This window comes from Epinephelus fuscoguttatus, linkage group LG12 (assembly GCF_011397635.1).
Source record: "Epinephelus fuscoguttatus linkage group LG12, E.fuscoguttatus.final_Chr_v1".
Lineage (NCBI taxonomy): Eukaryota > Metazoa > Chordata > Actinopteri > Perciformes > Serranidae > Epinephelus > Epinephelus fuscoguttatus.
The window spans coordinates 7,641,510-7,655,472 of NC_064763.1; the positions used below are offsets into that span (position 1 = coordinate 7,641,510).

The window sequence follows — 13,963 nt, forward strand, 5'->3', positions numbered from 1 at the left end:
TGGTTACAAGTTATATGGATAATTTTGTTTTAGGTGCCAGTTTTAACTCTAAGAATTAGACTTTGATATATGTCACAGATATCCCTAAAAGGTCTGTGCTGTTGACTGTTATTGATAGATTTTAGGTTTTTTCTCTCATATTAGTCTCATATTAATTAGCTAATTAACCTTAAAAGTATGTTATGAATAGATTTGCCCCAGTTTACAGTGTATGCTCTACTCAGTGATGCAACAAACAGATTCCAAGGAAACCATCTGAAGTCCACACTTGAACAACATGTCTGTACCTTTGCAATTAAACACTCCAAGCTTTCGGAGACTGACCATTGAAATCCCTTGTAAGACTAATGTCATTATAATGCAGCTACTAATTAATTTGACATTTATTTCTTCGCATGAAACTATCTGGCTGATGTTTGTCCTGTGTTTGAGGACTTAATGTCAGATTTGTGTTCACAATTTAAATCTTGCTACTTTTGCTACTTTTACTTAAGTAAACGATTTGAGTACCTGCATTTCTGGAGTGATCAGTGATGGAGTTGGTCTTGTTTGTACATTTATAGCATTTTGAGCTCTCCAACATGATCCAGCAGAGAGGAGAACATGTTTGATTTCTCCCATCTGTCTTTATTCCAGCAGTTTGAGGACAATGTGGTTGGCCCTTCTTACATACCAGCTTGCAACACTCCTTCACACCCATGCTCAACATGCTTGCATTGGACACTCCACATTCAGAAGTCCAGGTCAGTGACATTGGCAGTGCTCACTCTTTTATCCACCTACTAGCCTGACCTCCCCTGCTGCCGCCCCCCTTATTTTTCCTTTCACACCTCACTTTCTGCTGCAACCTAATAAGCATCACCCCTCCTCAGCCATGCTATCTGAGGAGGGGTCTTTATCTCTGGGGAGATGTGTTACAGCTTTGGGGAATTTGAAAATGGAGCTGCAGGCATTATTCATCACTTGTCAGAACAAGGTAAAACAAGCTCAATGACCAGTGCTGGGGAAGCTACTTTAAAAGCATAGCTTTGCAAGCTACTAATTACTTCACACTCGAACAAGTGGAACTACAGCCAAGCTACCCAAAGGTGAAAATGAGTTTGGTTAAGCTGCTCAGAAAAAGTAGTTCAAACTACTGTTCAAAAGTGATCAGTTTTACAATGTACATGTTGTATGGAATTATTACAAAATATAATACAAAAAAATATTGAGTTTATTGCAAACAATTTCCACTTATTCACAGGTCATTAACCTATATAAAGCAAAAACATAAAACTCTTCATGCAAATGTGCAAAGAATACCAGATTTGGTTTTGTGTACAATGTCCATCCTGCATAGCTCAAAGGTAAAATCACAGGTTTTGTCTGTGAACTTAGTCAGTGTCATTTATTAAGTATGGCCATAGCGATTATTCCTCAGGCTCAGATTTGGGAGGTTTATCCATATTGATGCTGTTTTTGTGTGAGCACTGAGCAGCTCCAGCCCTTTTGCACTTGCACTACACTGCCTGATCAGTACATTTTCTGCATTGCCTTCACAGCGGTCAGGATGAAAGAAAATTAGGGCAAAGCTCATCAAATGGGGTTCAATTAGAGCCGTATAAAGTGTGTGTGTGTGTGTGAATGAATTACATGATTAGTTGGGGGTTTTTTTGTTAATACTAAGCACGTATTAAATTATTATTAGGATATAGTAATGTTATTACTGGATAATATGTCAGGAAAAAGCAATGTTTATGTTGCAATTAAATAATGTGTGGTATCATCTATTTCAAAATCATGATACACTTAAAAAAAATACTTTCTGGGTTTTAAAATATTTCTTTTTATTAGGGGGATAAAGGTAGGGAAGGGACCATGAATCTGATGTAGACTCTTCTTAGGACCTTTCTCAAGAACAAATTGTAACACCTGCCTCCTGTTGAAATATAGTCTAAAGCCCAACGCAAGATTTTTTTCAATCCTATCTAAATCCTGTCTATTTTAGCTAGACATCATGGGACTGTTTTCACACGCTGAGTAGTACTCCTCATGACAAATAAAACTCAACATGTGTTAAATCGGTGGAGTGCCCCTTTAGGAAGCCAGTTGTGGAGCGGTCTGCCCCTCAGCCACAGACTGAGTCATCTTCAAAATCCTTAAAGTTGATTCTGGTCTCATCCCCACTCTCTTCAGCCAACTCAGACATCGAGGTCCTCTGTGGCTCTCAGACAGTGGACCTCAACATCCTCCTATGTCCCATCTATTTTAATGGATACAACGAGTCACTGCTGTCCCTCAACTCAGAGCACTCTAAACACCAGTGTAAAGGGACTCCTGACTGGACGACAGACCCACCTGTTGTCAAATTCAACTTCTCCATCACAGAGGAGGGGATCACTGCCTGCTCTAGCACACTGACCGTAGGTTATCTACTGTAAAAAATAAATAAATAAATAAAAAATCACTCAGCAAATGTTACTCACACAGCAGATTCTTACTCAACAACTTTAAACTCTTTTTCCTCAAAGGTCACAGAGGAAGTGGGAACTGGAGTCTTTTCAGACTTCTCCACCGTCCAGTACATCAGCATCACAGGCATGATCTGCTCAGAGGACCCTGGCACAGGAGCCATCACCTATCACCAGGAAGTGATGTACAGGTTCTCCTGCCGTTACCCACTGCAGTATCTGGTCAACAACACTCAGATGAGCGTGTAAGTCTAGGCAGTAATTTTAAGATACATTGAGGGACACGCCCCCCGAATATTCAAATGTGCTCAAAATGTCAAAATGTAGAAAACTGATTTGCAGAAACTGTAGCTCTACTGCTGTGGGTAGGTACCAGCCCGTTCTCATTTCAAACCCGCCAAATACCACCGCTTTGTCAGTAATTACGGTGTCAGATACAGACACACAGAGGCAGAGGTGTGATATGCACTGGGCAGCGGTTACTCCTGACACCACAACCAAAGTCGTCAAACACCGCTGCTTTGTCAGTTGATGTCAGCATCACATACTGACACACCAAGACACTCTTCGCACCAGTATGATAATCAATGGGTGGCTATCTCTGATGCCACCAGCAACTACCACAGTATAAAGAACAAGAAAGTCTGTATCAGGTGGGTTGGGAGGAGTGGTGGATAGGTCAGACAAACACCTGACTTTCACCCAAGAGCCTGCTGTTTGTTTCCCATGTGAACCCAAAAGTCAGTGGCATAATTTTAATAAAGACAGTGTGCTAGTTTGTGCAGCATGCTACAGCAGTGACATTTGCCACATGTCATATGTCTCATGACATGACATGGATGTTTTTTGTAAACATAACCACATGCTTTTGTTCCCTAAGCCTAAGGAAATAAATATAAAAATGAGGTGTTTTACCTACGTATTGTATACATAAAGAGCAAAACTGTTCAGTTCCTGTAAAAAGGAAATGTATTTTGAAAATTAACAAGCATTTAACAAGCATTTAACAAGCATCAATTAATTTTTGGGCACAAAAATCATGGCCCCTTTTGACATCTATGAACATCAAAAACGGATGAAGGAGGCTTCCCAGGGTGTCATATTTTGACATTTTGGACACTGACGAAGCGGCGGTATTTGACAGATTGGGATGAAAACTTGTTGTAGGTACAGGCTACAGTACATGTATGTCTTTCTATGTCATTATTTTCAAATGTACTTCCTTTGTGCTTACTTTCAAAAGGTGAAAACTAGAGTGTAATTGAGTGTTACATAGACTATATCACTGTAGTGATATAAATATATAAGGTATAAATGCCATGCCATGAACAAATGTCATAAAAACATCATAACAAAAATCATAAAAAGTTATAGTAGCCTATAGTGCACGTTTTCCGTGTGGTCCTCAGTCATGCGCTGGCACCCCTAAAATGGCACCCTGTCATTAAAATTTTGATGACTGCTGATCTAGAATTTTTGTTTCAGAATGCTCTAATGCAGTTAATATGGTCAGTTTAGCTGTTCATTTTCAGTGTAGATTTAAATTGGACCCCCTACCCCCCACCCCGCACACATGTCACGTCTTTAACTGATAGGCGACGTTGACCCAGTTCCATGGTTGAGTCAGCCGTTATCTTATCACATTGTTTGGCACTCTCTCAACAGGTGACAAGAACAGGCTGCAGATAGTTAACATGGCCTGTGAGGTTGTAGGTATTAAACAGCAAGACCTGTATCACCTTTCTCTCAACAGAGCTATTTCAAAGGCTCGAGTCATTTTAGAGACCTCTCCTTCCTCTGAAGATTCAGAGCATCAAAGGCCAGGTCTGACAGGGGGAGAAACTGTTTCATATCCCATGTCTTTAAACTGAAATACTCAGGATGATCAGTCTCTTGTATTATGTTCACGGGTAACCATTGTGATGTTGTTTTAACCATGAACGATGGCTGGGTATAATACAGAGTCAATGTTGTGCTGTCATTTATGTACTTTGTTTTGTGTCAGCTTGTGTGGTGAGTTTTAGAATATGTTTTACATGTTACATTTTATTACATGTTTTATGTTCAAGTTTGTTCTGTATTTCATGTCTGTATGACAAATTTGGGACAATAAAGTTGAAGTTAAAGTTCAAGAGCGCTAACTCAAAATGAATCAACAGGAAATTATAAACAATAACCTCAATACACTAGACAATGAATTTCACTGGATCTAGATGAATTTAACGGATCACAGTAGCCATGTGATGAGGGATATTAAAAAAAAAAGGTGTGTCAGATTAAATCAGTAGAAATGGGCAGCATAGAGGGGAAGTGTGTTTAGGTATGGATAGTAAGTGTTAAATCATGTTTCTGATTTCTTATATTAAAACGTGTGTGCAAAAGCAGTCGACTGTAGATGGATGAACCTCAGCTCAGCTTGACTATATCTAAAAAAGTATCAAGTTACAATATGTGGGAACGCCTCAAGGAGCAGCCAGCGTCATCACAGGTGTGTGTTTCTCTCGTGTCTAGTTTCAGAAGGGCTTGAGTGTGTTCCTCGTGTATCAGATTAAATATGACCTGGTTTGGACGACTTGGGTTTTTTCCCGTAACAATTTCAAGCTGTTGAAAGAACATTTCTTTGTCCAACAGGTCTGGGGTCAGCCTGGCAGTCAAAGACAATAATGGGAGTTTCATCAGCACACTGAGCATGGGACTCTACGCGGTAAGGAGAGCGAGGTGATGACAGTGAGTTGCTTATGTGACTGGCTCACTGTTTGAAAAGGAAGAGCCACAAAAAACAATGATGGCATTTAAGACCAAAGTGGCATCATCTTACCTTTCAGATGTCTTCCAAGTACAAGGATGTCTTACAATCAAAGAAACCATTCACAAGAGAATCTGTTGCCTCTCCAGTTCAGAGGATTCTGGAGCTGTGTGTTTGTCACACAGGGCATCAACTCACACATAATCACAACATGTCAAGGTTGATAGAATTAGATTTATGGATTCTGGCAAATGACTAGTGGAAATAGACGAGTATAGTGTACTGCTGAGGCAATCAGGGAAAAGGAAAGAAGGTGAGCTAGTGGGAGGAGCAGGTCAGGCGGTAGGACTGGCGGAAAAGAAGTTATTAGACGGAAGGCGGACATGGCTGGGAAATGAAAAGAGATTTAGTCCAGTCCATTTTCTGTAACTGCTTAGTCTATTTGGGGTTGCAAGAAGCTAGAGCGTATTCCATTGATTGAGAGGTGGGGTACACCCTGAGCAGATCACCAGACTATCACAGACACACATAAACAGACAACCATACATACTCACATTCACACCAACGAACAATTTAGAGTCACCAGTTAACCCAACCTGTATGTGTTTGGACTGTGGGAGGAAACCAGAGAACCCGGAACAAAACCAAGCTAACATGCAAACTCCACACAGAAGGGCCCAGAACAGCCAGCGGGTACAAACCCAGTGTCCTTTTGCTGTGAGGCGAAAGTGCTAATCACTGCAACAGCATGGCAAAGTCAGGCAGAATATTTGAATATGTGAGTTAGACATCAGGAGGGATTCATTACACACATTATACCTCAGTTGTATAATCCATACAAAAAACAAAGTGTTAATATGAAAATTCATGGTTTATTGTGGAGTCATGTGCTGGACTGTTTCAGTGTTTTCTGTTTTAGTGACTTCCTGACTCTCTGGAGTTGATTTTCTTATCCAGCTCTGGTTAAAGCAAAATAGTGTATTTGGGAACCTAAAACATTTCATGTTGTCCATGTTACTTTCTGTTTTGTTACTTTTATTTTCAGCCTGATGGGGGCACTATAGTTAAAGGTCAAAATGTTTAACTTTGAAAAGGCATAGCTCCTATAAGGAGTTAAAACCATGTGTCAAAGTTTGATGAAACATCCCTCTGTTTACACTCTACAAATCTGCCTCAAAAACCACTTAAGTCCACCTGACTTGATTTTCTGCCATTTTGAATTATTTGAAAATTACATTTTTGACATCTCCTCCTAAACCATAAGCCCAATTAGACCAAACTTATCAAATTTATCAAAAGCTTGTTGATCTATCTCTTAATTAATCTCTATGCATTTTGAAAATATTGACAGGTGAGCCTTAAAGGAACATGGCTCAGTACATTAACAGACCTGACTTTTCAACTGTTGGATCAATCATTATGAAACTTGTATGACACTTCTACATAAGAACCTGTAACATACCTTGAAAGTTTCATTCAAATCAACCACTAGGGGCGCTACAAATGCAAAGCATGCACGTGGCATAATACAAACCAGACTATAGATCAGAAATAGTTTGTCCAATCCTTATAAAACTCACAGTATATGTTTTATAACGATGTTGAACCACATGTGCAAAATAATATTGAAATCACTCTAAAGGGGGCACCACGATTTCCAAACAAGTGTATTGGCCTGACACACAATTTAGCCATAAATCAGTGAAAGTTTGTCCAGACATCACCAAACTCTGTGGGTATTTTTAATTAAGCTGTTGAAATATGTCTCCAAAAACTGAAATTGAAATTCACCAATAGGAGGTGGTGGTGTTGCCAAAGAATAGTGTTGCCCCATACAGATTTTGGCTGTGTCTCAAATCGCGTACTTCTGTACTTACACTGAATATTTTGAGTGCATAAGTGCGTTCACACTGAGTAGTATGGAAAAATGCAGTGCACTATGAGTACCTGGATAGTGCACTCAAAACGATCAAGAAGTTGAGTGTGGAACTATGCACACTTCTCGCCCTCAATGGTCGCCATCTTGGCTACGTAGTAGAAGGGGAGGGACCACTTTTCAAACTGGAAATGGCGGCAGAGGACTGTGCAACCCTGAACAGCACTGCACTGTACAAATATACATGTGTTTTTTGCACTAAACACCACTATACTGTTGTCGGGTATAAGCCAGCAGTATGTTTATTGGGTTCATTTAGCAGTCTGTAATGATTTGGTACCGCGAACGATAATGCGAATGCTAATGCTAGTTTGCTAACTAGCTAATTTGCGGTTGTCATTTCCAGTAAGTGCACAACAGCTGTGTTTGGTTTGAGACAACACTATCCTGTCAAAATTCGCGCACTACGCCAATAAGTACATAGTGCACATAGTATACTACATGGAAGTGTACTAACAGACGTATGTGATTTGAAACACAGCATTTGTCATAAATGAATAAGTGTCTGTCTGATTCTCCTAAACTTGTTAGTTATCTTTAATGCAGACATTGGAAACTGTCAATGGTTTTGATCCGTCACAACTGCCAGAATTGTTGCTTGTAGCTTTATTTTTATGATTCTAATTACTTGACAGAGGTTGAGGGTTGAGGTTGTTGAATCTGGAACCATTGCTACTTGTTATATTCCACTCCTCTCTTTCTTTCTGTTCTGTCTAATGATGAAAATACCATTATATAGAAATGTTTAATTAAATTGTAGCTCTTCATCATGTAATTCATACAACAAAATTTAGCAGCATAACCCCTCCTGTGACCATCCCCTGGTGTGGAGAGATGGATAGTTATAATACTGATACTGGAACTCAAATCACTCTGTGAAAATGGCTGACATACATCAGTGTAAACACCATCCTTCCCTCTCCTTTGTTATTGGTTCTAAAGGATAATGGTTACTCCTCCATCCTGAACATCCCGGCAGGAGGCCTGGAACTAAAGACAAGGATCTTTGTACAAGTGAAGGCGTCCAACCTCACTAGCAGGTACTTCACACAAGTTTAGGCAACAGAGGTATGCTGATTGTCTTTTTTTATTCTAACATAACAAGTATTTGCTTAATAAAGAACATACTTAGAGTTCAATACTAAAGATTTGGTTAAAAAATGGTGCTGTGTTTGGTGCGCATGTTAACCCAAGAATACACACAGGCTTCCCTAATGAAAATTCTAGATAAGTAGTTTTTCCAAAACTCTACATGGGCCAGTATACACAGGTAGAGATTTTCAAGTCCCAATAGATACAGTCTCACCTAGAGAATTGGAAACCATGACTATCTCTATCAGTCTGTGCTGATACCAAAACTCCTTGCAGATTCAACGTGCTCCTGGACCGATGTTACGCCACAACCTCGCCTTTCCCTGTCAACACCACTTCTCACGATCTCTTTGTTGGGTGAGTGACAAGCATACAGAGATGAAAAGTGAAACAACTTGACTTAGATTCAGAAAAAAATTCAAAGCTTTTTGACAAAGACATAATATTAAAAAAAAAAAAAAATAGGTTATACTATATACAGTATAACATATCTACTATAGATCTTCCAGGTAGATGATCCATTCAGAAAAATCTCAACACTTTTGGTCTACTTCTTAGGGTTCTTGTCATACACGTATATCATACAAACCTTAGGTTTAAGTTATTTGTGCATAAAAAAACCTTTAAAAGGAGGATGGTCACATTATCAATCTGTTTTATTGGTAAAAGCACCTGTGAACAGGGCCTATGCTAAATGGAAAGGTATCTCTCTGTTGGTCAGAATCTCAGAATCTTTGTCAATCTGAAACCTGGTAGAAAACTCTGAAGAACAGGACACAATAAATCCTCATTTGTCTTCTTCAAGGTGTAACCGGGATGGCCAGACAGTAATGGACATCAACGGAGAGCAGCAGGAAGCCCGCTTCTCCTTCGAGGCTTTCCGCTTTGTCCAAAGCACAGACGATACTCTCTCCACCTACTATGTACACTGTGCCACCAGGCTCTGTGTGAACACCTTCTGCCCCAACCTCATTCAGGTCAGATTCTGCCCTCAGGTGCAAAACCACAGATCACAAATGCAAACCTTCCACCAGACAAGAACTTCGATATAAGTCAATTCTGCGAAACCCTGCTTTTTGTGTAATGACTTTTATTTTCAAATTCCTGCTTCCTGCAATATTTATACATGGCATCTACAGTATGGTTAAGGCCCATCTGCCATGGGCGGACTATGACACAATGGGCCCCTGGGCTCAGAGAGGCAAAGGGCCCCACCACCTCTCCTACATGACATACGGACTTTGTGGTGGTTTTGCATTTCTTTGTCGTTGCTATGCATCTTTTGTGGATTTGTGTCTCCTTGTGGTTGTTTTGTGATTCTCTGAGAAAAAAGTCAATGTCTTTTTAGTCATTTGGAGTCTTTTTCTGGCTCTTTTGGGTCTTTTTGTAGTCATTTCGGTCTTTCTAAGGTAATTTTGTGTCTTTTTTGGTTTTTCTGTGTCACACTGTAGTCATTTTACGTCTCTTTGCAGTACTTTTGCATCTATTTGTGGTCTTTTTGATTCTCTTTCTGGTCACTAAGTGCTTATTTGAATGACATTTTGGGCCTCTGCTTGTAGGCCTGTTCAATCATCCATCCATGGACTGGATGTAAACTCCAGGTCTCCTGCTACACCCCGACCTCCAAACCCTTACTTTCTGCATGCATACAGGGCACACTACCTTCTTCCATCCTGTAGCACAGAACGTTTACATTGGATGCAAATCTTGAGGAGCAGATTTGCCCTGCTATCCGTGCTTGGGATACTGGACTGCAGAAATTGTGTCATGCTATGGATCTAAATATAAAGTTTTAATATTCAGCAGTTGGTGTATTTTCATGGAAAGTTGTCACGGCAATCTGAAGTCTCAAATACTCAGCGTAGGGTTCTGTATTTCTGCTAGAAAACTGTTTCAACCAACGTAACAGTCACCTGATTGCCCTACAGAACTGCACCAGCAGCACCAACTCCAGGAGGCGCCGCAGCGCCAACAACAACCAGGGTACCACAGTGAGTGACATGGCCACTGTCAGCTCAGGCCCCATCATTACCCGCTCAGACAATGGTGAGAATGTGAATGCTATATTCTGCCTCAAAATCCAGAGATACTCAAGTGACAAAGGCACAGGCATGCATTTGCTGAATCATATCTGTCACACATCAGTCTGCTGAACTGAGGGTTTCTGTTGTCCTCCCACAGGGTATCAGATGGCTTCTGGAGGTATGTATACACTTTAAACATGACTTTATTCCCTGCATTCCTGTATTTTTATCCATTTAAACAGGTGACAAGAACATTGGACAAAAGCATTATTTGGTTAGCCTCATTGTACAGTTTGGTGCTCCAAGGGAATAATAGCAGTGGGGGATTTGTCCAAAGTGAAGGGTCAGACAAAGTATCCTCGCCTGTTAAAGGTAAACTGGGGCCTCATGTTGGAGCCTGTCCTGGGAGGGGAAGTTGCAGTCGAGCACTTTGATAGGCTTTGATTCAGACAACCATCCAGACCTTTCAGACAGTCTCTGCTGGAAAGGATTCGTAGTGCTGCAATCAGTTGTTCACTTGAGTGACAGCAATAGTTGAGTAAAAGTGAAAAAAGACAGCCTAAGAGAGAAGTTCAAACCATGGCTCCTTTCTCATCTTTCTCACCCACAGATTGCCTATCAGTGCATAAGTGGGTGTGAATTTGATGGTTTCTGGAAGTTACAGAAATTGTCAGACCCCCCACCCCAATTCTGACGTCAGAAAGGTTTGAAGCAGGGGAGTTTCTGAAGTTGACACGCCAACAGACAGTTGAGATGTATATTAGTGCCATACACATTAAGGTGAGAACAGATCAGCTCAGACATTTGGGAGGAGTCCAGGGTAGGACTGCAGCTTCTTTGTGTTAAAGTGTCCTTAATCTGTATTTGTATAATAACAGCATATCACACCACAATGTGAAAACAATGTAATAAAACTAGTTTGTTTCCATTGTACCCTGGCTTTAAAGTCGGCGTGATTGTCTGATTGACTGTTGGAAAGATGAGGGGGAACAGGGTGTCAGACAGTGTTCATCGATCTGGCAAGCACAGCTGTGCTCCATTGACTCTAATGCAGTCATTTTTAGATTTCCTTCATTTTCAGGCTGGTTTTGTGGATCTGAAGCTCAATGTTGTGCCTGGGGCACGTCCTTTATCAATGATACTTGTTACCTGGAGAAGTTCATTCATTCATTCATTCATCTTCTAACCGCTTCATCCTCTTGAGGGTCGCGGGGAGGCTGGAGCCTATCCCAGCTGACATCGGGCGAGAGGCAGGGTACACCCTGGACAGGTCACAAGGTCAGGGCTGACACATAGACAATATGTACAATTTAGAGTTATCAATTAACCTAGTCCCCAATCTGCATGTCTTTGGACTGTGGGAGGAAGCCGGAGTGCCCGGAGAGAACCCACGCTCAACCCGTGCTGCCCCCCTGGAGAAGTTGATAAAAGATATACGTTTCTTCCCTGATCCAAACCCCAAATCAAACCCTGAAAACTGTGGGCTTAGCTAGCTAGCTACTGAAGATATAGCCTACTGAATGTATACACATGGTGCGTTTGCTTTTTAATGATTATAAGACTGAAAAAAAGACTGACCCTGCTGTACAGGAACCAGTGAAGGGAAGCAGGGAACCTTTGCTGATATTCAACCAGCTGTGTCATCACATCGTGTGCAGATGAATGTTGTTTGACTTCCCCTAAAGATACCTGCACTACCCATGGTGGAGGTCCGGGTGCTGGCTGTGGCACAGGGGCGAAGCCAAAGACCATTCTTGTGCACACACTGCGATGCCACACAGCTGATTCAATATCAGCAAAGTTTCCCTTTGTAGTCATTGTCTTCTGTAGCGATCAGCAGTGATGTGGTGCTTCACTTTTACACTGTGATCTTTAGCCTATAGTTCAGCTTTAGCCTCTAACTATCTTTATATTTTTAACCTGTTGTTGCTGCTGAGTCAATTTGACATCCTGGATATATCCTTGGAGCACATTTCCAGACCCCTCTGTCTGCTTCTCTCTGGAATCACTATTTCATTTTTCCAAAAATATGATAATATTCCTTTAGGGAGTGCAGTTAGTTACAGTGTGGGCTCCACACTTACTCCAGCAGCTTGTCAGACCATCACAAAGGGGCGGGGCTTAGCGAAAGATCAATTCTCAACTCCATCTTTATTTTTTGTATAAAAGATATTCTAATCTGAAGCCAACTGTGGATGTCTCAGTGAAATTAATTAATATTCCCCAAGTTCTATGATAGTGCGCCAGCTGTTGTACCCCAATGATATGATGCAATGAGACAGTGTGACCCAACCTTCATCTAATAGCCTCGCTTAGATGGAGGCAGTTGAGGCAGTAAATCTGATCAGGATATCTACTGGCTGGATTCCAGCCAAGGTTGGAGAACATATAGTACCTGAGGAGAGATATGTCTTTCTGCCAACCAAAACCTAGATAAGCTGCCAAAAACAAAATGGATAGAAGGATCTTAAACTTTCGTCTGTCACCTTGCCTGTGTACATATATGTATGATCAGAAAAAATAAATCGGCTTGACAGTTAGAGAAATACATAACAGATACATAAATGTTTTACTTTAACACATTTCCATCATGTTCATCAGCGTAGAAAGTGTACAATGCTCTATATGGTCTAATCCACTATGTGTCTTTGATCTCCAGGTGCTCGGCAGACTCATTTGAATAGCACTGTGCTGGCTGTTTCAGTCGTAGCAGGCATCGTTGGAGCCATCTGCCTTACTCTGGTGGCTTTCATTGTTTATCAGAAGCACATTTCCACAATCGGCTCCCCTAAGATGATTCTGCACCAACAAGAGTGACAGAGGAAGCTTGGAAAGGATTTTGTCCTGTTCCATTCACTGGTACAGTACGGTTTACAAAACAGGTTCCTTGGAATAAGCTAAGAGAGAGAGAATACCAGAAAAGTGTGTTTTCTATTTGAGTACATTCACTTCATTCAAGCCTTGAAGAAGAACAGATGTAAACAGGACATAAGAAAAGAGCCTCATATTCACTGTTGGGTATGCTTCAGTGATGAGTTAATCCTCCCCCGCCAACAGCTCAGACAAACAGCAGCACTGTACACTCAGTACTATACTTGTAGCCTTGCACACCACTTCGGGTTTTGTATTCATTTGTATACATTTTATATTTGGGGAATAGAATTGAGGTCGGGGATTTTTTGTTACTAAAGCAGTGTGATGGGTCCTATAGCTCACATTCAGTGGGGTTTTTTATATACTTTTATAACTTTTAAAGATTCTTACGTTTTTGTACTTTAATTTCTAAAAAGTTGTTTGACAAAATGTATGTTTATTATTTATGGTGACTTTTGATGGTCTTCATTACAATCCTTTCAGAAGATGTCACAAAGCTGATGTATAAAGCTACAATACTGTGCTTTTATACTGGTATTTTTAATAAAGTATATTCATTTGTCAGTATGTTTCATTCTTTCAGAAGTACTTGAAGCTGAATTTGACATTATAGTCATTTGGGAAATAGTTTCTTTAGTTCCCTCAGTGCAGAGAATCTGTCACACAAGGAGCCTGGGCTCTCTATAAAGCCTGGGAGACACATGAAGTTAGGATCTGGAAGTGCTCTTGTTTACAAATCCATGACACACAGGGGGTGAACTCTACTGGCTCCCCAGCCTCTGCTGCTTGTTTGTGACAAAGTGAGCTTCACTACAGCTGAGTGCTGGACACAGTATGATGT

The 13,963-nt window shown here is 40.7% G+C and overlaps 1 protein-coding gene across 1 annotated transcript; it reads left to right on the forward strand.

Moving 5' to 3' along the window:
* The first annotated feature begins 649 nt into the window (after window positions 1–649).
* Window positions 650–13,065, forward strand: si:ch73-261i21.5 (zona pellucida-like domain-containing protein 1). The gene is made up of 10 exons (XM_049592432.1): window positions 650–743; window positions 2,176–2,402; window positions 2,511–2,695; window positions 5,082–5,154; window positions 8,075–8,172; window positions 8,501–8,581; window positions 9,030–9,201; window positions 10,153–10,278; window positions 10,414–10,426; window positions 12,908–13,065. The coding sequence occupies exons 1-10, from the start codon at window positions 650–652 to the stop codon at window positions 13,063–13,065; spliced, it is 1,227 nt and encodes a 408-aa protein (XP_049448389.1).
* The last annotated feature ends 898 nt before the right edge of the window (window positions 13,066–13,963 follow it).